Genomic DNA, 23236 nt, shown 5'->3' on the forward strand with positions numbered 1-23236 from the left:
TACATAGCTATTACTTTAACCTTTCAGGTATATATAATTTTTCTTTAGCATTATCGTTTTTTGTACATACTTTCTTAATACTTTATAACTTAATAATCCTTTATTTTAATTCTTTATTTCTTCTTTGCTTGGCCGTTTTTTTTAATCTGAAATTTCCGTTTTAGTCTTTAAATATTCCTATCTATCAAATATATCAATCTACCTACACATTCATATCCTGTATGTATATTTACTTATATTTTACTATATGCATTTACTTACATACTTTCTTGCTTTATCCGGAATTTGCAGATCCCTGCCATCCTCTCTCCTTAAAAAATTTTTATTTTATATTTTATTTTTATTTCTTATTTATATTTTCCATTTAATGACTTTTAATAACTCTTGCTGACATTTTCTTAAGTAATAACCTGTACATTTCAGTTGATCTCTTTTTTTTTTTTGCCCTATATTTTTTGCACCTTTTAACGTCATCCTTTCTGGGTCATTTTGACATTTGCTTTTCTATTTTATATTTAATTCTATCACCATTTAATCTTTTTTTCTCATCTTCTTCACTGATTTTTCTTAATTATACTTTGTCTCGGCAGCCGTGTTAAACGCTTATCTTATTTTTCTTTTATTAATATTATTGGAATTTTTCCTCTTTCCTTGTACATATTTGTGAATTATTCCACGGATTTTGGCCTTTTGGATTATTTTGGACCATCTTCCAATTACACGATTTCCTTGGATTTTACTTGTGTGAATGGAAATTTAATTAACTTTCTTGGATTTACATTTTTGGATTTTACCATCATTGGATACTTTACCTTTCACCAGACTATCCATTCACATGAAATCACATTTTTCTTCACCATATTTTCTCTGCTTGACATTTTGTTATCAAGTAAGATCTTTGACTTACTTGCAGTTTCATCAAATACTTTTGTATGCAAAATCCGATCTCGCATTTTGCTAATTCCTACCCTCTGATGAAAAGGAAATTATTTCTTCGAAACTGCGCGGATTAAGGACTATCCACATATTAAGTGTTTCCTTTTCAGATTAAATATGTTTTTAGCTCTTTTTCAAAGTGTTTTCTAACATGTTTTATTAACTATTTGCTCTTATATATATATATATATATATATATATATATATATATATATATATATATGACTTAGAAAATTTTGGTTGAATTGAAGTGCTCTCTAATTTAAGCTTTATTCTTGTAAAACGTAATGAAATATTTTAGTTGATTATGTTTTAAACAAAATCTTGTTACATATTCCATAGTGGTAATATGCTTTGAGAATTTAGAATAGATATACAATGATTAAATGGTGAAGCTCCAATTAAGGAGATGTGGGGTGTCATTGCTTAGCAGTCATTACTCTCTCAGATGCATTTTGAATTATTTTTTGGTAAAAAATCTGCAATGTAACAAATTATGCACATTGAAAATCTGATAAAAAAATGGTTAATAATTGTTGGTAAAATGTAACGAGTTTCATTATTCTATTCTTGGCTAGGATCATCTCAGTTACCACAATACCACATTTACTCTAGGAGCCATCCTACTTTGAAACTTCTTTGTAGTGCCTGTCAGTCATATTTATGACTTACCCAAGTTCCATCATTTCCGATTATCATGGTGTTGTCTCCTCTACCTAATATTAACCCTTATTCTAGAGAGCCTCCAGACCTTGATAAGCAATGACCCTCAAGTAAAAAATATATAGTTTGGATATTACTTGAGATTTCATTCAGTGATATGCACTCAAATTTATGACACGTATAGTTTGCAGATGATGGAAATTTGAAGCCAAAATGAATTCGTTCAATACTAAATAATATAATCAGCAAAAAATATGTTTAATTTTGCCTCGGAATCAATCAAAAAATATGTCAATTTTTTTTGGAGTACCACACAGTGATAAAACAGAACATCTTCATCAGACTAAGGTGTTGAATATTGAGTCTAGTGTTTTGGAAATATCACTTGGTAGGAATAAATAAAACCTACTTGACACGGACCTATACACACCTGGCTGGAAGATACAAAAGCTGATGTATGTACATCGAGACATAGCTAGACAAAAAAAGAAAAAATATCTATTGATTTAATGAAGAGACATCTATGAAAGATATCTGGAGGCAGGAGTACACCTTTGCTAAATAAACAATAAAATGGATGGCAACTACTTGCTCTAGAGGGCGTAGCTACATTGCCGGTCATGGTTAACTTCTAAAATAGGCATGCGCAAATGGATGGAGGGTGTCAAAGCTTAAAAACTTGATTTGATTCACCTAGGATAAGTCGAACCAGCTCCTACTGTAGAACACACAGCATCCTGAATGATCGCAGACCACACACAACAGCAGCTAAATCCCACTCCTACACTGTAGAGATTCCTAGATGCCAGAAAGCATTCTATTCAAATAGCTTTTTCCCTTCAGACTGCTGCACTTTGGAATTCTCTCCCGGGAACCCTGCTTCCCTGACTGTGCTGCCATGCAGAAATTAAAGTGTAATGTGAACAGACATCTCACTGCCCAACTCCCTAAATAGTATCCCTGCAAATCTGGTTCCAAATAGTAGCCCCTCATGACTAAGTGGCTCTGTGCCTTGTTTGGGATGAAATGACAATAAAAAAAAACACACACACACGACTGTCTGTGGGGAACACCATAAACCTATAGACTGGCGTTAAGTTCAACTTCTGCTTTGATGGAATGTAAACATGTTTTCAGCTGGCTTAATGCCCTGTCTACAAATGTTCTATCAAAAATAAGCAGATATTCTTAGATATACATATTCCCGACTAACCCAAAAAATAGCAAAATCCCACCCCTTTAGTGTTGAGGTCCCTAGATGCCAGAAAGGCTTCTCTGCTCTCATAGTTTCTTCCCTCACGCAGACATTCTTATATGTTTATTATCAGACAATTGAAGACCATTTCTGCATTTTTTTTATAACCTAAATGTCTATATTGACTGGCGTTTACTACAGATAATTTAGAATTTTTTTTTTTTCATGTAAATCAAAAAACTTTGTGCAAGAATCTGCTAATATGTGAAATGGACAAACTTTTGATTCCCTTATTTTGTTCTTTAGTTCTCACCTGACAAGCAGCAAAATCTTGCCCCTTTACTGTTTAGGTCCGTAGATAAGGAAAGTCTTCTGCTCTAATAGTTTCTTCTCTCAGAAAGAAATTCTTATGAGCGATGTTTCTGAAAAAGGAGGAAGAATTACTGCTTTGTGTGTCAGAAGCTATCCACCTAATATTTGTCACTGATTAGCTTTTTTACTTTGAAGTATTTTTTTTTTTTTTTTAGCTCTTTACATCAAGTGGTTTCATGCCGTGTTTGGAGCGATTTTTTATTATAAAATCTTATCAGATCTGGTGTTTTTTGTGTGTTACTAATGAATCACAACTTATCAGGGCCAAAAGCTACATGAGGATAAGAGTGAGATTGAATGATGAATAATATGAGAGGATTGAAAATGAAGAAATGAACACAATTTTATTTGTGAATACAATTTATGACAAGTATTTGTTGATCATGTTATAGACTGCAGGGAAGCAGTTCCATGATGTTGCCATTTATGCACTAGCATCATTAAGAAATACATAAAACCACAAATTCCTCTCAGTTATGTGTAAACTAGTAACTTTTATTCAATTTATCATGTACAATAAATCGTTTACAATAAGTATTTTGTTTAAGAGTTGATTTGCCGTAAAACTGAACTAGAACTTGCTAAAACATAAAGTTGAATTTTGCATTCAATTCTGTCACATTTATTTATGAAATATTAAAAATGTGATTTTTTTTAATGGTTGATTGAATTTCTTGTTTCAGTTATGTGAGTCGTGCCCAACAATACCATGACTTTGATCCATTCCTCTGCCAACCGCAACCATCTAACCCATGGATTTCAGATGACACAACCATCTGGACTGCCAGTGCAAATTGGTAAGTTTTACGTTCAATCTTTCCATAAAAGTATCATTTTTATATTTTTACAGACACATCACTTTCATAATAATGACACTTTCTTTTACTAAACCAATTTTGGGCATGACTACTCCAAGCAGTCATGATTAGCATGCACCTACTGCAAGGAAAAAGTGATTACATGCAGGCGCGAACCTAGGACTTTGTGACTATGAAGCAAGAGTATCTATGCAGCACAAGGAACATCGTTGGAATTTTCCAGGCAGTTTATGTAATATGCATAAAGGTGCCAAAATGCTGAGCCAATAAAATTTCAACAACACAAAAAAAACATTTATTTGCTATCATTGATTTATTATAAAAAAAAAACAATTTAATTAAATATTTATTTTGAGTTGTACAAAAAAAATCTTTATTCTGCATAAATATCCAATAGTTCAAAAGCTGTAAAATTCCAGTGCATTATAATTAAGAGTTTTAGCCACTTTATTTGCTGTTCTTCATAAGCTGTCACCAACACAAATTAACAATTTTACTTTGTAAACCGAATTTTGTGGGTAAAAATTGGTATTATCTAAAATTATAAATAAGAAGATGCTTGTAAAAAGGAAATGAGGACGTTTTAAAATGTTAATAAAAAAATGTTCATATCATTTGCATTTATCGGACTACTTTTCTCATCTTGGGTATCATTTTCACAACATTTTGAGCAATGTAACTTGCGACCTTCTTCTAAATAGGAGCTTCGACCCCCTCCCCGAAATTAATACCAACAAAATGAAGAAAAGTAAAAAAAAAAAAAAAAAAAAAAGTCTTTTTCACAAAATATTTTTACATATCGAAAGTTAAAAATTAAAAAAAAATAAATGATTTTATTCATTTTTTCAATCGAATCATTTTATGATTTCCAATAAAATGTGAAAATGTCACAACAAATTATTAAAATATTATTTTGCATTTTAATAAATTACAAAATTTAATTTGCAAATTTTAATAAAAATTGCATAAAATGTCACAACAAATTATTAAAATATCATTTTGCATTTTAAGAAATTACAAAATTTAATTTGCAAATTTTAATAAAAATTGCATAAAATCAGTTTACAAATCATTCAAACATCCAAATAGTTTTGTTATTAGAGATGCAAAGAGTGCTACTATCATGCATTAAGTAAAAAATTAAAATTTCAAAATAGCTGAAAATGAAATCGGTCTTTGAAGTATCTTTCAAATTTGTATTTTGAAAAAATTTAACATGCTTCAAAGAAATATTTCATATTTCCCAGCACGCCATTGTGCCATTAACGTTCTTCAGAACTGTTTCAAACAACAACAACAACCAATGTGAAGAAAAAAGGTAATAATATTAATATTACTAATTTGAAATAATCTCTGTCTTTGATGTAGGAAGGATTCTCCAAAAACTTAAGTTCGAAATTTAAAAATATTTTAAAGAGAAATAGTCAACCACCTCAGCCGAAACAACCTTCTTAGTGACACACAATATGGTTTCCACTCTGCAAGATCTACCGCAGATGTGCTGACGGTTATATCTCACAGGATTAGTGAATCTCTTGACAAAGGCTTCCTTTCTAGGGCAATTGCTCTTGACATATCAAAGGCTTTTGACAAGGTATGGCATAAGGGTCTACTTCACAAGATTTCCAGCTGTTTTCTCAATCATTAAATCATTTCTCTCCGATAGGCTCATAAGAGTAGTGGTCGATGGACAAAAATCGGAGGCCTGCAGTATTAATGCTGGAGTCCCTCAGGGGTCAATCCTGGGCCCAACTCTTTTCCTGATCTACATCAATGATCTCCCTAAACACATACTTAAATCATTCATTGACATCTATGCTGATGACATGACCATCTATGGCAACACATCAAAGGCTGTAAATGACAAAGTTCTCTCTGATTCTCTCTCCTCTGATCTCTAGCGTGTGGTTCAGTGGGGGAAGACATGGCTGGTTACCTTTAATGCATCTAAAACCAAACTCCTATCTGGCATCAATTGGGATGGATGGCTCTCGTCTGGGAGAAGCCCCGTGTTTTGACAAGATTCTGGGTTTGACCTTTACTCCTGATCTGAAATGGAACACATACATCAAGTCTGTTGCCAAGGTCGCTGGAAAGATGGTGGTGGGATCCTTCTACCGCTCCAGAAGATATCTCACTACGGATGCAATTCTCTATCTATAACAAAGCCAAGTTCGTCCAAGGATGGAATACTGCTGCCATATCTGGGCAGGAGCTGCTAAAAACAGCCTATCCTGCCTTGACAGAGTACAAAATAGACTTCGTGGCTTTTTCTCTACCCTGCAACCTCTCTCCCACAGAAGAGACGTTGCGAGCCTATCCTTGTTTTATCGTTATTTCCATGGCAGGTGCTCGTCTGAACTCCAATCTCTGGCCCCACCTTGCCAATCTTTCCCGAAAAACACCCGTCTAGCTGAACCCACTCTGAAAAATTTTCCCCACTCTTTATCTGTGCCTAAATAAAAACATAGATTCCATGAACAAAGCTTCTTTCTTAGAACTGCACGCCTGTGAAACTCTGTTCCGTCTGCCTGCTTCCCACCTGACTACAACTTGGATGTGTTCAAGTCCAACGTTAACAAATTCCTAATGAACCGCCCCCTTAAGTAAACACTTCATCAAATCTCCACACTAACGTAATGTACTTTCAATAACCCTTATCCCTGAGTGGCTTCCGGGCCTTGATAAGTGGTGACCACTGTGTAAAAAAAAAAAAAAAAAAAAAAAAAAAAATTCTTTTTGTATCTCTGTCAGTCTGTTACACTTTTTCTCTGAAACTACTGGGCTGATCTACCTGCAATTTTGTATGGACCTTTATTACAAGGTGGCACTCTGGATTGGAACAAATTAGTTGAGCAAGGAACAGCAATATATCGAAGCTAAGTTTATTGGCAATGACTACTATTCCATAATATAGCTTCAGGTATACTATATAAAAAATAAATTTTAAATTTACTCACTAAATATTTGATTCTTTTGGAGTAGTGATACTGATACTCTTCTTGTTTTTCTGATTAATTTTTTTATATATTTTGATCTAATTATCGATTTTTTAAAAGTCTTTTTGCAATTTTGGTTCATAAGATTTTTCTGTGCCCATAAAAGATTGTGAGGTTTAAGATGCAATAATAATTATTGTATATCATCAAGCAGTTGTTAAGGTTTCGTGGTGTAGTGGTTAACACATCTGCTTAACACGCAGAAGGTAGCAAGTTCAAAACTCGCTGGAATCTGAAAAGATTAAATTTTGTTTTTATATTCAATTTTGCAATGCTCTTGTTTTTATATATATATATATATATATATATATATATATATATATATATATATATATACATAAATTAATTGTAAAAAGACACAAGAAATATCTAAGTTCTAAAATATTTGAGATGAGCATTAATCATTTGAATCAATTTGATTATTCCGATTCAATTCACTATAGGTTCTCACTTCACTTAAAATAAATATTATCAACTTCAGAATGATACTTAAGATAAATATTATCAACTTCAGAATGATACTTAAGATAAATATTATCAACTTCAGAATGATACTTAAGATAAATATTATCAACTTCAGAATGATACTTAAGATAAATATTATCAACTTCAGAATGATACACTCTATTAATGCCAGATGATAAGTCACTGCAAACACGAGATTAAAATAAAAATGAAGACAATAAGTTTGGAAAATCTATAAACTTGAAACGTTGTCAGAAATTATTTTAACAAATGATATCACTGCACTGTAATTAGTTTAAAACAAAGCCATCTTCATTATGCTGGAATATTAGTCAAACAAGGAACTGCGAGACTCAACAAAATGTTGTGTCGAAGCTAAGTTCACTTGCACTGAAATACAAATGGAAAAATGACCAATATGGATCATGCAGTCAATGTTGAATCATTGTACAAACAGACTTATAAAAAGAGAAAGAAATTATTAATGACTATGATTTGAGTCAAAAATATGATTCAAATAGAAAACGGCCAAAATTGACAAGTCAGACGTTCAAAATAATTTGGACTTGAAATTGAGCAATGAAAGAAATTGTTTTGCTAACAGCATTGTTCAGACAATTTACCATGTTCCTTTGTATTAAAAGCACTTCAAACATTGATTTGCCAATTCAGCAATTGAAAAGATTGCTTGTTTCTGTCACTCACAGTGTTTTTGTGTCCAACAAGAAGATACCATTGCATTTTAGAAATGTTTGATAAACAGTTCCTCTGACAAAAAATTATTTAATTTTGAAGAAAATGAAACAATAAAATATTTTAAAATACACAAAATGCACTGCCACAGACTACAAGATAGTGAATGCAATTGCACTGTTAAAGCTTTCTGTGAATTCCAAACTGTGCCGATTGATAAGAATGGCTATTGAACTTCATCCTACTGATGGTCGCTAGCAATTGAAAAGTTTGCTCCAAACTGACTCTTCAGTGCTCAAACATTATAACGAATGTCAATAAATTATTGGACACTTGGTAAAATAACTAAAACTTTTTCTTCTGAAATGAAATATTTGTGTTCAAATAAATAGATTTTTATTTGAAAATTACACTCCTTGATGAAGTAATGCTGAAATTATGAATTTCAATACAAAAAAAAAAAATATTTATGCTCATCTTGAATAGAGCCGTTTTGGGGCATTATACTTATATTATTATAAATAATAATGAAAAGTGAAATATTTTCCATAATGTAAGTTTTCCTTCTAAAATGTCCAACATTGTTGGCATTTGTTTTTTTGAAAAATATAAAAGAAAAAATTAACGAAAACAGGCGGTATCTAAATAGCAAAAACGTTAGTGGTGATCTTCCTCTTAAAATCCAACTATTGCCTTAGCATAGTATAGGGGTGTCACTTCATCACTGCACGCGAACACTGGCATGAAGCATAACAAAAATTTTAATTTTTTGTAAATATTGCATTATGTGATAATTTTTATGTGATATTTTTTATGTGATATTTTTTATGTGATATTTTTTATGTGATATTTTTTTATGTGATATTTTTTTATGTGATATTTTTTTTATGTGATATTTTTTTTATGTGATAATTTTTTATGTGATATTTTTTTTTGTGATATTTTTATGTGATTCTTAAGTGATAAATATAATTTTATTGTTTTTTTTTGTTAATGTTATTGATAATGTTATAATATTGAAAAGTTTGATGCTTTCTTGGAAAAAGATTTCTGCCTTAACAGAAAAACGTTCAGCAAAATGCTTAATCAAAAAATTATTTAACTGCAAAATATTAACATTAAACTTTAAAAAGGAAGATACTAGTATCTATATATATAAATTCGTATTCCTGTCTGTTTATTTGTTTGTTCACAATTTGATTAAAATATACAAAAGGTCCATTACTTTAAGGTTTCATTCATGCCTATATATAGCATTATTCGTGTAAAATATACGATTAAGTGGTGACGTCATCTGCATATTACATTAAGGAAAATCGATTTTATTAAATAGCGGTGTTTTAGTTATTATTTATAGTGAGAGAATTGTTTTACGTGTTCTATTTGAGTTTATTATTTAAATTTGATTTATATTGATAATATATTTGATTTAATTTATTTTTACTGACATCAATTTTTTTTTTTTTGTAAAACGGTATGAGTTATTTCTCCTGGACGCTAACTTTGTTCTTTTTGTTTTCTTTTTCGGTGGATAATCAAGCTAAAAATAATTCACACAAACTTTCAAGTATTATTTTTGGAATCAGTTCAAATAAAATACTTTCCATAATTTCGCAATTAACGTTTTGGTCCAGTGGATTTTTATTTTAAAATAAACAAAAATTCCAATTCAACTACGATTCTTTATTTAAAACAAAAAGCAAAAAAAAACTTTCATTTACTTTTTTTTTTTTTGCCAGTTTTTTTCTTCTTCACATTTTTTCGACATCGTAACTGCTATTTTTTTTTTAATAACACAATAAGTCATAAGTCATCATTTTTATAGCATTAAAAAACACGTATTTCGGTTAACGCAAATTCTATTTTGGTATTTTTGAAACTGAATTATTTACAGTTTGTTTTCGTTGCAACAGACCATTAAAACGAATCTTTCTAGACTGAGGAAGCATAAAAGAAATTTGCTTAAACTGGAACATAGTCATAAAAAGGTGCTCAATATCCAGAGAATAGCTTCTCTTCGTATCCCTTCTGCCGAAATATCTGGTGGAGAGTTTGTCATGTACTTCTTTTTTTCGGGGTGGGGTGGGGGTTACATTTCCGTGTTCTCATTTGTTCTTTTATTTTTGAAATTTTTGTTGAGGTAACAATGAGTTGACATATGATAATTAAAAACTGCTCAATATTCTTAGTATAGCAGGTGTGGCCAAACCGAACTTCATGACCCTGGCAATACTGGGTATCCATGCTAGTTTTAAATAAAAACTATCTTATTCAGAATTTTAAAGCTGGAAATGGTTTCTCATTCGACAGTTTAAATGCTTTAAAATTAACAAGTAATTATTTATTTACATATATTTTCATTAATGTCGTGCAGAGAGATTAAGCAGTCATGATTAGCATGCACCCGCTGTAAGAAAGTAGTGACTGCATGTGGGCGCTAACCTAAAACCTTGTGGTTACAAAGCAAGAGTGATTATACGAGATAGTCGCTGTTGGGAGTTCAAAATGGCTGAATAAAAGGAGGCAGTTTTCTTTTGGATGCCACATTATTTGCATGCCTTTGACAGACATGTTTGTTACATTGTCAATGGAGAAGGGAAGAAACACTATTACAAGCAACTGTCGTCACTTGTTGTTGGCGGAAAGGAATTGCTTAACCAAACACATTTAAAGTCTCTTGTTCATTCTTGGGTTTTCGGCACCATAACCAAACACATCTTTCAATAAACAATATATTTTAAGTAGCTAATTTGTTTATGAAGAAATAGAAATGCATTATGGTGGATTTACTTTTGCAATTTTTTTTTTTTTTTTGAATAGGATTTAAAAACTTTTATTTTACACTGTAGCATTTTTTAATTTTAATAAATAGTTGATTAATAGTAAATGAAAAGTAATGGATTTGAAATAGGGATTAAGCCTTGGTCATAGATGGGTTAGTAGATGTTGAATAGTTGAGGTAGCAAGGTCAGTTGGACTAGAGGAGGGCCAAGTAACACATGGGACAAAGTAATAAGGAGTGATTTGAGAGAAGGAGGGATTAAGACCTGGTCAGAGATAGGTTAGTTTGGAGGTCAATTTCTGAAAGCCATCCAATCCATATTAACATGTGAAACAAAATATGATGTCGCTATTTTACTTTAGATTTAATACTGAACTGCTGTGAAATGTTTTAAAATGTTTTTAAAGTTGAACGAGAAAAGAATTTGATCCCCATTGAATAAAGTTTTTTTTTTTTAATTCTCTCATTTGTAATAAAGAAAATAAAATGTTTTAATAAATTGATATTTTGTCATCTTTTTGAATTTCATTTTGTTTTTCATTTTTAGTGATCAACCAACTGAAAAACGTGTAAAAATGTGGAGCTTCAGTCTCCACGAATTGCTGTCTGACAAAGCTGGTCTTCGTTGTTTTGAATCGTTTCTCAAAAAGGAGTTTAGTCATGAAAACATCCGCTTCTGGATGAGTTGCAAAGAACTCAAATCATGCCCACAGTCTCAGGTGCCACAGAAAGTTGATGCCATCTTCAAGGAATATTTAGCGCCAGGTGCGCCGTGTGAAATTAATATTGATTGTAAAACCATGGAAGAAGTTCAAGAGAATCTGAAAAAGAAACTTTCCAGGTGAGTTGGTGTTGACATTACAGTTGTTTTGGTGATGATGATGAATTATGACAATAGATGATGATGGTGATGATAAATTATGATCATAGATGATGATGATGATAAATTATGATGATGATAAATTATGATAATAGATTATAATAAATTATAATAGATTATAATAGATTATGATAATAGATGATGATGATAAATTATGATAATAGATTATGATGATGATAAATTATGATAATAGATTATAATAGATTATAATAAATTATGATAATAGATGATGATGATGATAAATTATGATAATAGATTATAATAGATTATAATAAATTATGATAATAGATGATGATGATGATAAATTATGATAATAGATTATAATAAATTATAATAGATTATAATAAATTATGATAATAGATTATGATGATACAGAGTGGAACGATAAATTTGTTGCCCTAAAGAAAAACAATACCACAGCTTTATTTTCAAACCTTTTATTCAGGTAACTTGATTATGTAGTAGAGCTGATATCTATTCAATGTAACCGCCTTCAGCCTCAATCACCACCTCAATATGGGTTCAGAACTGTGAGCATGCTTTTTCCACAATCACCGACGGGAGTTTAACGGTTACTCGGCAGATGGTGGCAATCGGGCTGCTTTGGTGTTGTGGGAGGTCATGTCGGAAAACATGACCAAACGAAGTAGTTTAGCTGTTTCAGGTCAGAGGAGGAGGGGGCCTGTAGGAGAAGGGTACAAAGTTATAACACTTCTGAAGCCAAGACTGGGTTTCTTTGGATTTGTGGGCCAGTGCTGAATCCTGTTGCAACACCTAGGTTCTGCCAGCAGCCACCTGATTGCACCAGGGGATCACCACACTCTTCAGCACATCCAGGTACACTTTGGTGTTGACTTTTTTTTTTTTTTTTTTTTTTTTTTTTATTCAATCTTCACCCCAAACAAGGCACAGTGCCACTTTGAAGCAGGGGCTACTATCAGGGACTGACTTAAAAAATGTGAGGTGGTATGATGTGGCCCTCACTTAAAACCACACGAAAGACCATAACCATGGCCGAAAACTTTGTTTTCATCACCCTGGACATGTCTCTGTTATTTGTGGCAATCTAGCAATGCATTTTGAGGGTGCTGGCAATGGTCCTGTTGTCATAATTTGGATCGGTAGAGAACACGAGTTGTACAGCAGCGCATCTCCGATCTCGCTCGTTGAACATTGTGTCACTTTCAGACATGATAAAAGGCTCCTATCGCTCTTGGAATTTGTTTACAACTGGCCAACTAGTAGATGGTCTGCAACAAAAAAAGAAAACCGGTTTTCATAAAAAAAAAATGGAATCATGTCGTTTCTTTTAAGGCAACATTTTTATCGTTCCACCATGTAGACTATCATAATAATGAAAGATTATGATAATAAATTATGATGATAAAAAAATAAACCGCTAAAAATAATAAAATACACATCAGGTGCACTTGAAAGCCAAATTACAACGCAATGTTATGAAAATAAACAATGTGTATTTTAGTCAATGCTTCTATAATGAAGTTCACATTGACATGCTAAATTTGAAAGCCAAATTATAACTGTTATGTTTGACGCTCATCTTCGTCGCCAACTGTTATGTTTGCAGGTTGAACCAAATAACATGAAGACTCAACAAACAAAGGTAGATCAATAAGAAGTGTATTAGGAAAAGTATATTTACAGTATATTTACACAATGATTGTCAAGTAAGAGAGTCTTGGCTGGATAACATATCTGCTCTCGGCTCGGCCTTCGGTGGCTTCTGGTTAACACACACTCAGACTAACCGAGTCTTGTTATTTATGTGTAATATTATCCACATATGTAAATAAGTGGGTGCCACCACAACAATAACGCAATGTTATGAAAATAATGTGTATTTTAGTCAAATTTAATCAATGTTTCTATAATGAAATTCACATTGACATGCTAAAAATAATATTTAAACAAATTTTTACATGGACAAAACTTTTAAATGACATTAAAACAGCGTCTGAAAAATTTCTTTCATTGATCTTCATCAGAGAAAAAGACAAATAATCGATTAAATGCAAAAAAGAAATAACATTTGCATACAAAAGTGAATAGTGAAATATGAAGCAGCATCCATTTTTATAAAAATTTTTTTTCTTTTTATAAGATTTGTTACAACACTGTTTTTTTTTTTTCATTACATTTTCACCCCAAACAAGGCACATTGCCACTTTGGTGTAGGGGGCTACTATCAGGGGCAGCAACTACTGGGCCACTATGTTGGGATTTGGGCAGCAAGACGTTTCTTTTACATTTTATCACCTCCGTCTCTTTAAACATTTAAAATATTTTGTTTTGTCTCTTTATTACTTTTAAACTGTGATCTTCTTCACTGCATTTTTTTTTCACATCACTTATCAAGGTCAAGGTCAAAGGCGACTCTAAGATAAGAGTCAATAAATTTGAATGATTGCAAAGTTGAAAGATGAAGAACCTTACGAGAGGGTTGCGAAGGATTAATAGAATAAACTAATTATGGGGACGGTTCATGGCAGGAATCTATTGATATTGGATTTGCAGGCAGCTATGTTGTAATCTGTAGGGAAGCATTCCTGTGATAATGTGTTCCATAGACAGGAATCAATTGCAAAGAGTCTTTGTTCAATTCTCCCTGATTTTATACACGCAGAGAGAATGAAAGTTTTTTTTTGTTTTTTTTATTGTGGCAGCAAAATAAGTTCTTGCTGTGAATGTCTTATAAGGAAGAAGTAAATATTGAAGATCAGTCGAGCATCTTTTATGAATTGAATATTGCGCAAATTCAGATCTGATCAAATCATTTCTCAAGTTTGTTTTATAAACAGTTAAAAAATACTTTTCCTTATTTGAAATCATTTAAAAAATCTTAAATATTCAAATGGAATAACGGATCCTATATTGAGGCAGACGACAGAATTGACGGAGTTTAAATCCAGTCGGATTTATTGCTTTGATTTACAAGTGAGCTTCAATCTATGCCCCCCCCCCTCCCTACGTAAAACTTTCACAAATACTTGTCTAGCTGCAACAGTTGTCAACAATTTTACTCACCCTTTATCTGTGCCCACATTTTTTTTTTTTACACAGTGGTCACCACTTATCAAGGCCCGGAAGCCACTCAGGGATAAGGGTTATTGCAAGTACATTACGTTAGTGTGGAGATTTGATGAAGTGTTTACTTAAGGGGGCGGTTCATTAGGAATTTGTTAACGTTGGACTTGAACACATCCAAGTTGTAGTCAGGTGGGAAGCAGGCAGACGGAACAGAGTTCCACAGGCGTGCAGTTCTAAGAAAGAAGCTTTGTTCATGGAATCCACATTTTGATTTAGGCACAGATAAAGAGTGGGGGAAATTTTTCACAGCGGATTCGGCTAGACGGGTGTTTTTCGTGAAAGATTGGCAAGGGGGGGACCAGAGATTGGAGTTCAGTTTAGTACATCTAAACAAAAATTCCATGAGTAGACTCTCTTTCCTAGAATTGTCTGTCGGTGGAACACAATACTGTGGGGCTGCTTCCCAGCTGGCTATAACATGGTCATTTTCAAGTCTAATAGAAATAAGTTCTTGTAGAGTTGCCCTCTTATATAATTAAAAATTACCTAAGTTCCACCATTACTGATCATCATTGTGTTGTCTCACCTAACACGCATTAACTCTTAAGCCCTTCAAGCTTTGATAAATGGTGGTCCCCAAATAAATAAATAAAAATGAAAAAAAGAAATTTAAAAAAAACAAAACAGTTTGAATTCAGTTGGTTCTGTAGCACAACTTTCACTTATGGATGTTGGCAACCTTCACATCCTGTAAGTAATTGATCCATAAAGAAACAAGGAAACCAATGCCAGCTAGACAATCAAGTCAACCGAAAAAAATCATACCATACTGATGCACACGAATTTAATTTACTGTTTACACTAATACGATTGTGGAAAAGTATGGTGCACCCTCTCCAGCTATAGGTAAAAGGAATTGTATTTACGACATCATTTACAGTTAATTTAATAAATTATAAATGATGATGGCAACGTTCTGTTTCATGAGACAATGGCGTTCTACATCTAGTCTGCTGCACTGCAGCATCTGCTGTGGTTATACAGTCTAAGTTGGAGTTATCTCTCCAGATGCATGCCTAGACAGGTGATAAATGATTGGTCTGTACTGAGATGCACAAGACGAATATCCAGTATTTTTGAATACTGGGTAAATTAATTAGGTTATTATAAATCCTCATCTTCAACATTCCCAAAAAAATAAAGTCTAAGTTATTACTCAGTTGTAAGTTGGCATTTATCCAATCTAATTATCTGAATGAATTATCCGATCTAATAGTCCTTGATGTAAAACTCATTATTACTAGAGCTTGTATGAAAGCTTATTGGCTTATATTGTCAGTGCCAACATTACAGCTTGTTCTTGTCTTTTGAGCCGAACTTGTCTCTGAAGGAACCAATACTTAAGTGAGAAAAACTTATGCGTTCTAAGAATCAAGAATATAAGAATGTCTAAAGGAGAAATACTACTCAGCACGTTTGAAAACCTCATTAGTTTGTCCAGTATTCAAAAATAGTGGACATTGGTCTTCTGCATCTCAATACAGACCAATTAGGATTTTCTGTGCATCATTAATAAGTTGCTTGAATTGGTGCTAAATACAGAAATTGTCAACCACCTCAGCGACAAGCAATACAGCTTCTGTCTTGTGAGATCTACAGCTGATGTACATGACTGTAATTCCATATAGGATCAGTGAATTTATCACAGGGTTTCCTCTTGAGCAATAGCTCTTGACATATCAAAGGCATTTGAGAGTTTGGCATAAAGATCTACTTTACAAGATTTCTAGCTATAGAATTGTCAATAGGAAGAAGTTTGAAACCCTAAGTATCAATGCTGACATGCCTCAAGGATTCATCCTGGGCTCAACTCTCTTATCTTCATCAATAATCTCCCAAATCAACATATATGCAGACAATACTACCATCTACGCCAACAATCACCAAGGTTTCTCTCTCTAATTTTGAGCACATAATGCAATGTTGCAAAAGTTAATTTTAATGCCTCAAAAACGAAGCTCTTATCTTTTCACCATAAATGCTTTCATCCTCATTTTGCCCCAGTTGATATGAATGGATCTCATTTCAAAGAAACTCCTTTCTTTGACAAACTCTTGAGTCTGATCTTCACTCCTGACCTGAAATGGAAGATTTACATCAAATCTGTTGCCAAGGTTGTCAGAAAAATGATTACATCATTTTACTGCCCCAGAAGGTATTTCACTCCCAACGCAATTCTCTACCAGTTTAAGAGCCAGATACGTCCTAAAATTGAGTACTGTTACTACATCTGGGTAAGGGCTGCTCAGGTTACCCTATCCTGTCTTGACTAAGTTCAAAACCTAGTAGGTGGTACCCTTTTCTCTTCCCTGCAACCCTTTCTCACAGAAGAGACATTGCAAGCCTGTCTCTGCTCTGTCATTATTATCATGGCAAGTGCTCATCTGAGCTTTAATCTATGGTTTCCCCTAGCCAAACTTTCACAGAATACACTCAGGCCTTGATAGGTGGTGACTCCCTTGTAAAAAAAAAAAAAAAAAAATGTCCTAATCCAAATGTTTAATACTGTTGGGGTTGCTTTTTCCCTGTGTGTTGAGTCTCGGATCATATAATCACAGGATGGTCAACCATTGGTTGATAGCCACATAGTCTTCTTTTTTTTTATTTTTATTTTTTTTTATTTTTTAATCTTTTGGGACTGATTGCTTAGCGGGGAACATATTTGCCATATCTCTTGCTCCCCCTCCCTTTTTTGCTATCATCACTAAAAACGCAATATTCATTTGTTATCTTTTTTGTTTAGACAATTCTGTTGTCCCCCACACATTTCACTAACTAAGTCTGCCGTTTCATATTTCCACATAAAGATTTGACAGGTGACATAGTTTATTGTAGTGACTGCAAACATAAATACAGCCATCTATTTCTTAAACTAAATTTTGAAACACAATTGCTAGACATGAAAGGTAAAAGGAGTAAAAAGGGTCTGGAAATCTGTTGTGAAAATTCAAATACCTTCCATTATATATATATATATATATATATATATATAAAAGCGAAAATGTATGTATGTATGTGTGTATGTTTGTGTGTCTGCTAAAAACTTTTAACAGACACAACAAAAATTCACAAACTTGGTATCATATTGAAGCTCCATCCTTCGCTCGAAAAATATAGAAAAATTGGCCAAAAATGTTCATTTTTTCACCCCGAAATCGACAATTTTCGACAGGATGGGGGACAACAAAAACGGTTCTCTCGTGACAACGACCGGTTCTATGCATGCGTCATCAGATGACGTCATGACCTGATTTACTTTAAATAGTTGAAGAACTGACTAAATTTCATGTATGTCGCGTTAGGTCAGTTGGTTAGCGCGTTGGTTTATTATGGGTTCGAATCATGGTGTGAGATGTCTTCTTTTTTTTTTTTTTTCGATTTTTTAAATTTAAATATTGAACCAGTGTTATTTAAGCCATTTTTCACGTAACGTTCGTTTTTCTGGGTTTTTTTTTTTACTTCGCTTATCCACCCCCGACCACACACCCAAAAACACCCGAGTACCCACCAATTTTTTTAATTTTAATATCGAAACAGACTTATTTAAGCCATTTTACACGTGTTCATTTTTCTGTTTTAATCGTTCGTTTGCCTTATGTTAGTTTTTTTTGTGTTTTTTTTCCCGCTTAAGTTTTAACATTGTTTTCTTTTTTTACTTCGCTTATAACAAACAAACCTGGTTATTGACGTTGTCATAGTAACACTTGATGACTTCTGTGCGCGCACCTGTCAATCTGGTTCTTACTTAAATAAATTCAAACATCTTTCAGTAATTCATTCTGGTTGGCCGATTTTATTTTCAAACTTCGCCTCAGGGCTTCGAGTTCGATCCTACCAACTTCTCATATTGAAGCTTCACCCTCCGGACGACAAATATTGAAGAATTGGCCAAAAACGTTGATTTTTTTCACCCTGAAATCAACAATTTTCTGGGGGGGGGGTCAGCAAAAACCGTCCTCTCATGACGAGATCAGTTCTACGCATGCGTCAGACGACATCATGACCTTATTTAGTTTAAATATTTGAAGAACTGAGAGAATTTCATGTGTGTTGTGTTAGCTCAGTTGGTTACAGCATTGATTCATTATCTAAACGTTTTGGGTTCGAATCATGGTGTGAGATTTTTTTTTCGATTTTTTAAATTTTAATATTGAAGCAGTGTTATTTAAGCCATTTTTCACGTAACGTTCGTTTTTCTGTTTTTTTTTTAATTCGCTTATTCTTAGATTTTCATTAACACCCCCGACCGACCACACACACACCCAAAAACACCCGGGTACCCACCGATTTTTTAAATTTTAATATCGAAACACGCTTATTTAAGCCATTTTTCACATGTTTTTTTTTTTTGGTTTTAACGTTCGTTTTTCTGTTTTCTTTTTTGTTTTTTCGATTTTTACATTTAACATTGTTCGTTTGCCTTATGTTAAGTTTTTTTGTGTTTTGTTTTTATTCGATGTTTTGATTAGATAAATACCTTACCTGGCCCCGGTCAGGTTTGAAAGCAGCATTTAATAAAGCAGAAAACTTACCTGGCCTCTGGCCAGATTTAAAAACAATGTTCATTTTTGCGCATGCATGCCGACTCCTATGATTCTTAAGTTAATTACAAACTCATTTCAATTCACTATCCTCTTTGCCCTAATGGTCATTTTTAACATTGCTTTGTCCTTGTGCCAATATCCTCCACCTGGGCAATGTCGGGTACTCCTCGCTAGTCAGTTAATAAATATTCCCCAAATTTCAGTTACTTTTGAGAGTTTTAAAGAGATTTGTACAACCTCCCATTTAAAAATCCAAACATTTCAGATTGGCATTCAATTTAATGTTCATTTAACACAAATATTCTAAATTTCATTTTTTTTTCTTAATCCGTTTTAAGTTTAAACCTTAAATTTTAGACATTTTCTAAACTCAAAATCATGGAATTTGATAAAAATTGGAAAAGGGATTCTAGTCATTAAGTTTAGTATGATTATATCTTGATTTTAATCTTCACAACGGGACATAAAAGTGATTGGAAACTGTTCTGTTCAGGGAATTCATTTTACCCATCCTGGAACAGGTATTCTACTAGTATGGTTCTTTTTTCTTTTTTAGTTTTTTTTTTTTTCTTTTTTTTTTCTTTTTTTTTTTTAAGTTCTTTTTCTTTGTTTTTCTTTTTTTTTTTAATTATTTTTATTTCTGGGTTTTTTTCATAGTTCTTTTTTCTTTGTTCTTTTTTCTTTTTAGTTCTTTTTTCTTAGTTCTTTCGTTTCTTTTTCTTAATTCTTTTTTATTTCTGTTTTCTTAATTCTTTTTTATTCCTGTTTTTCTTAGTTTCTTTTCTTTTTCTGTTTTCTTAGTTCTTTGCTGACCTCTTTTTCTTGGTAAAAAACTACCAAGAAACATAATACAAATACATAATACAAAATCTTTTGAATTTTGTCAGGTACACATTCGAACCAGCAGAATCTCATATCTATACACTAATGAAAAAAGATAGTTATGCTCGTTTTTTACGTTCCGAGGAATATAAACATCTTTTGGCAACGGCAGTTCAGCCAACTGGCAAAAAGAAGTAAGTAAAAAATTGCTTTTATAATTTATTTTCCATCCTATAATTGTTTTTATAATTATTTATTTTCCATTCTATAATTCATAAATTCAATTTCTCCACATTTTCATTCAAGAATAATTTCTTATTTAAAAAAAAAATGTACGTCAATAACTTTATTTCCTGTACATCCTCATTTTCATTTAGATGAAATGTCAAAATTACTTTTTTGAATTTTCCATTAAAATATAAATAGCAAATTAATTTCACATAATTATTCATATATGTCTTCATCTTGGAAAACTTTTGAGAAATTGCAGCTAAAGTATGCAAAGTTGTATTTCATTCTTTATGGGAAGTTCAGATTTAATCAGCCTTTGCCTTCAGCATTCATCAAGACAAAAAATTACTTTTTATTTTTTGTAATTTTGTATTGAATGAAATATTCTCACCTTTTATTTACTTTTTGACTCCAACAACTATGGTCTAATGACAATATATAGTGCAATCATATTTATTTTGCTCATGTAGTCTACGTTCCAATCAATGCAACCAATTAGAGAGCGAGCTGAAACTGCGAATGAAATGAAAGAACAAGATGTAGAGATGAAAGTTTTCATAATTTTCGTTTGATAAAAAAATTCAGAGGCTGACCAATACTGACCCCTCTCTATTGAAAAGTCCAAACGGACAGTACTAATGTTTTTCTGATCTTCTGTATCATTTTTTTTTTTTAAATAATTGTTTAAGAGAACTTTTATTTAAAAAATTATACAGAAGATCAGAAAAACATTAGTACTGTCCGTTTGGACTTTTCAATAGAGAGGGGTCAGTATTGGTCAGCCTCTGAATTTTTTTATCTGAAGAGGCTAAAAAGAGTCCAATATTTCCTGACCATAGACCTCCCCCCTTATATTAATTTTATTTTTATAATCGAGCACTTTGCTGAGGTTCTTTCCCACAAACAGCACATACTTTTATATATATATATATATATATATATATATATGGCATAATCACGTTGGCACACCAGTTCTCGTTAGATCACTGAAGTTAAGCAACATTGAGTCTGGCTAATACCAGACGGGTGACCATTTGGGAATTCTGGGTGCTGTATGTGCTCTCCGCTTATTTCAGCATTGTTTCCAGTGAAGGAAGCTACCATATATATATATATATATATATATATATATATATATGTGTATAAAAAATAAAAATACCAGCGGAGGTTTACGTTATGTTTTGAGAAAAATAGAAAAACCGAATGAAATTATTAAAATAATCAACGTTTCGTCCTTATTTCAGAGGACATCTTCAGGATAAAAAATGCAAGAAAAGAAAAAGTCATAGATCATACGAAAAAGAGAATAGCTTTTGAATCTTACCCATATCGGGAAGGCATACGCACACATGTGTCCTTCCCGATATGGGTAGGATTCAAAAACTATTCTCTTTTTCGTATGATCTATGACTTTTTCTTTTCTTGCATTTTTTATCCTGAAGATGTCTTCTGAAATAAGGACGAAACGTTGATTATTTTAATAATTTCATTCGGTTTTTCTATTTTTCTCAAAACATATATATATATATATAAAGAATTACAATTAAGTTTACAAAGATAATCCAAAATAGCAAACTAAAAATATATTATAATAGTAATAATTATAGTAATCCTAACCAGATGTAAAAGCTCAATAAAACCAAATAGAAAATAGAGCTTATAATAAGAACAAATAATTAATAAAACTTATTAAAAGCATTTTAAGAAGAGTTAAAAAACATATTTAATGTTCAAAAAGGAGACATAAATTAAGTGGATTGTCCTTAATCCGTGGAGTTTTGAAAGAAATACTTTCCTTCTCATCAGAGGGTAGGAATTAGCAAAATGCGGAATCAGCTTGCAAAGTATTTAATGAAACTACAAGTAAGCCATATATATATAAATAAATAAATAAATTTATATATAGATATGCGTGTGTAATCATGATGAATAACATAAAAAAATATAGTCATGTTATTATGTTTACATATGTTTTATGCAACTTTTTAAAAGAAGTGTTTTTGTTATTGAACTTATTTGTCTCTGTTAAAGTGATTACGTTAATGCTTTTCGATATGGAATCGTGTTATGTCCGATCGATGATTTTCAAAATGTGTTATTTTACTTATTTTCATAATGACCTTTTGATGCCATTTCACTTTTGAGAATAAAAAACGTTTTTTGTCTATAATTACCCCTATTATAAAATTTTATTATAAAAAAATAAGAATAAAGAAAAAATCTGTTTTATTGAACTAATTTGTCTGTTAACATGATTAGATTAGCACTCTTCGATATGGAATCGCGTTATGTTTGATCGATGATTTTCAAAAATTGTTAATTTACTTTTGTATTGTTATTTGGATATCATTTCACTTTTGAGATTAAAAACGTTTCTTAATAATTACCCCTATAATAAAATTTTATAATAAAAAATAAAAATAAAGAAAAATCTGTACTGTAATGAAACAAAAAACCTTTTTCAAAAAATTGTGTAAAATGATAAAATTAATTTTTATACAATTAAGAGGAATTCATAGACATAAAAAAAATGGCTCCTCGCATATTCATAAATTTGGATTTTATATCATATTTCAAAATTACGTAAATTGATCAAGTAGTTCTATTTTTTAATAAGAAATCAAATTTTATCTTAGAAGTAACTGCCTTGCCTGCCATTAAAAAAAAATATCACAAGAAACAAAGGGAGATAATTAAACAATAATTTGTACTAGATTTATATTATAAT

At 31.9% G+C, this 23236-nt stretch overlaps 1 protein-coding gene across 1 annotated transcript in view; it reads left to right on the forward strand.

Annotated features, from left to right (window-relative positions):
• Nucleotides 1-23236, forward strand: part of LOC145241291 (regulator of G-protein signaling 7-like) — a gene marked incomplete in the record, with an annotated part of 531541 nt that overhangs the window by 474279 nt on the left and 34026 nt on the right. Inside the window, 3 exon segments of the mRNA XM_080104037.1 lie at nucleotides 3850-3963; nucleotides 11471-11764; nucleotides 20343-20471. Of these exon segments, the coding sequence (XP_079960163.1) occupies nucleotides 3850-3963; nucleotides 11471-11764; nucleotides 20343-20471 (537 nt within the window).

The sequence above is a fragment of the Euprymna scolopes genome, chromosome 20, assembly GCF_053919585.1.
Source record: "Euprymna scolopes isolate OS-2025 chromosome 20, ASM5391958v1, whole genome shotgun sequence".
NCBI lineage: Eukaryota > Metazoa > Mollusca > Cephalopoda > Sepiida > Sepiolidae > Euprymna > Euprymna scolopes.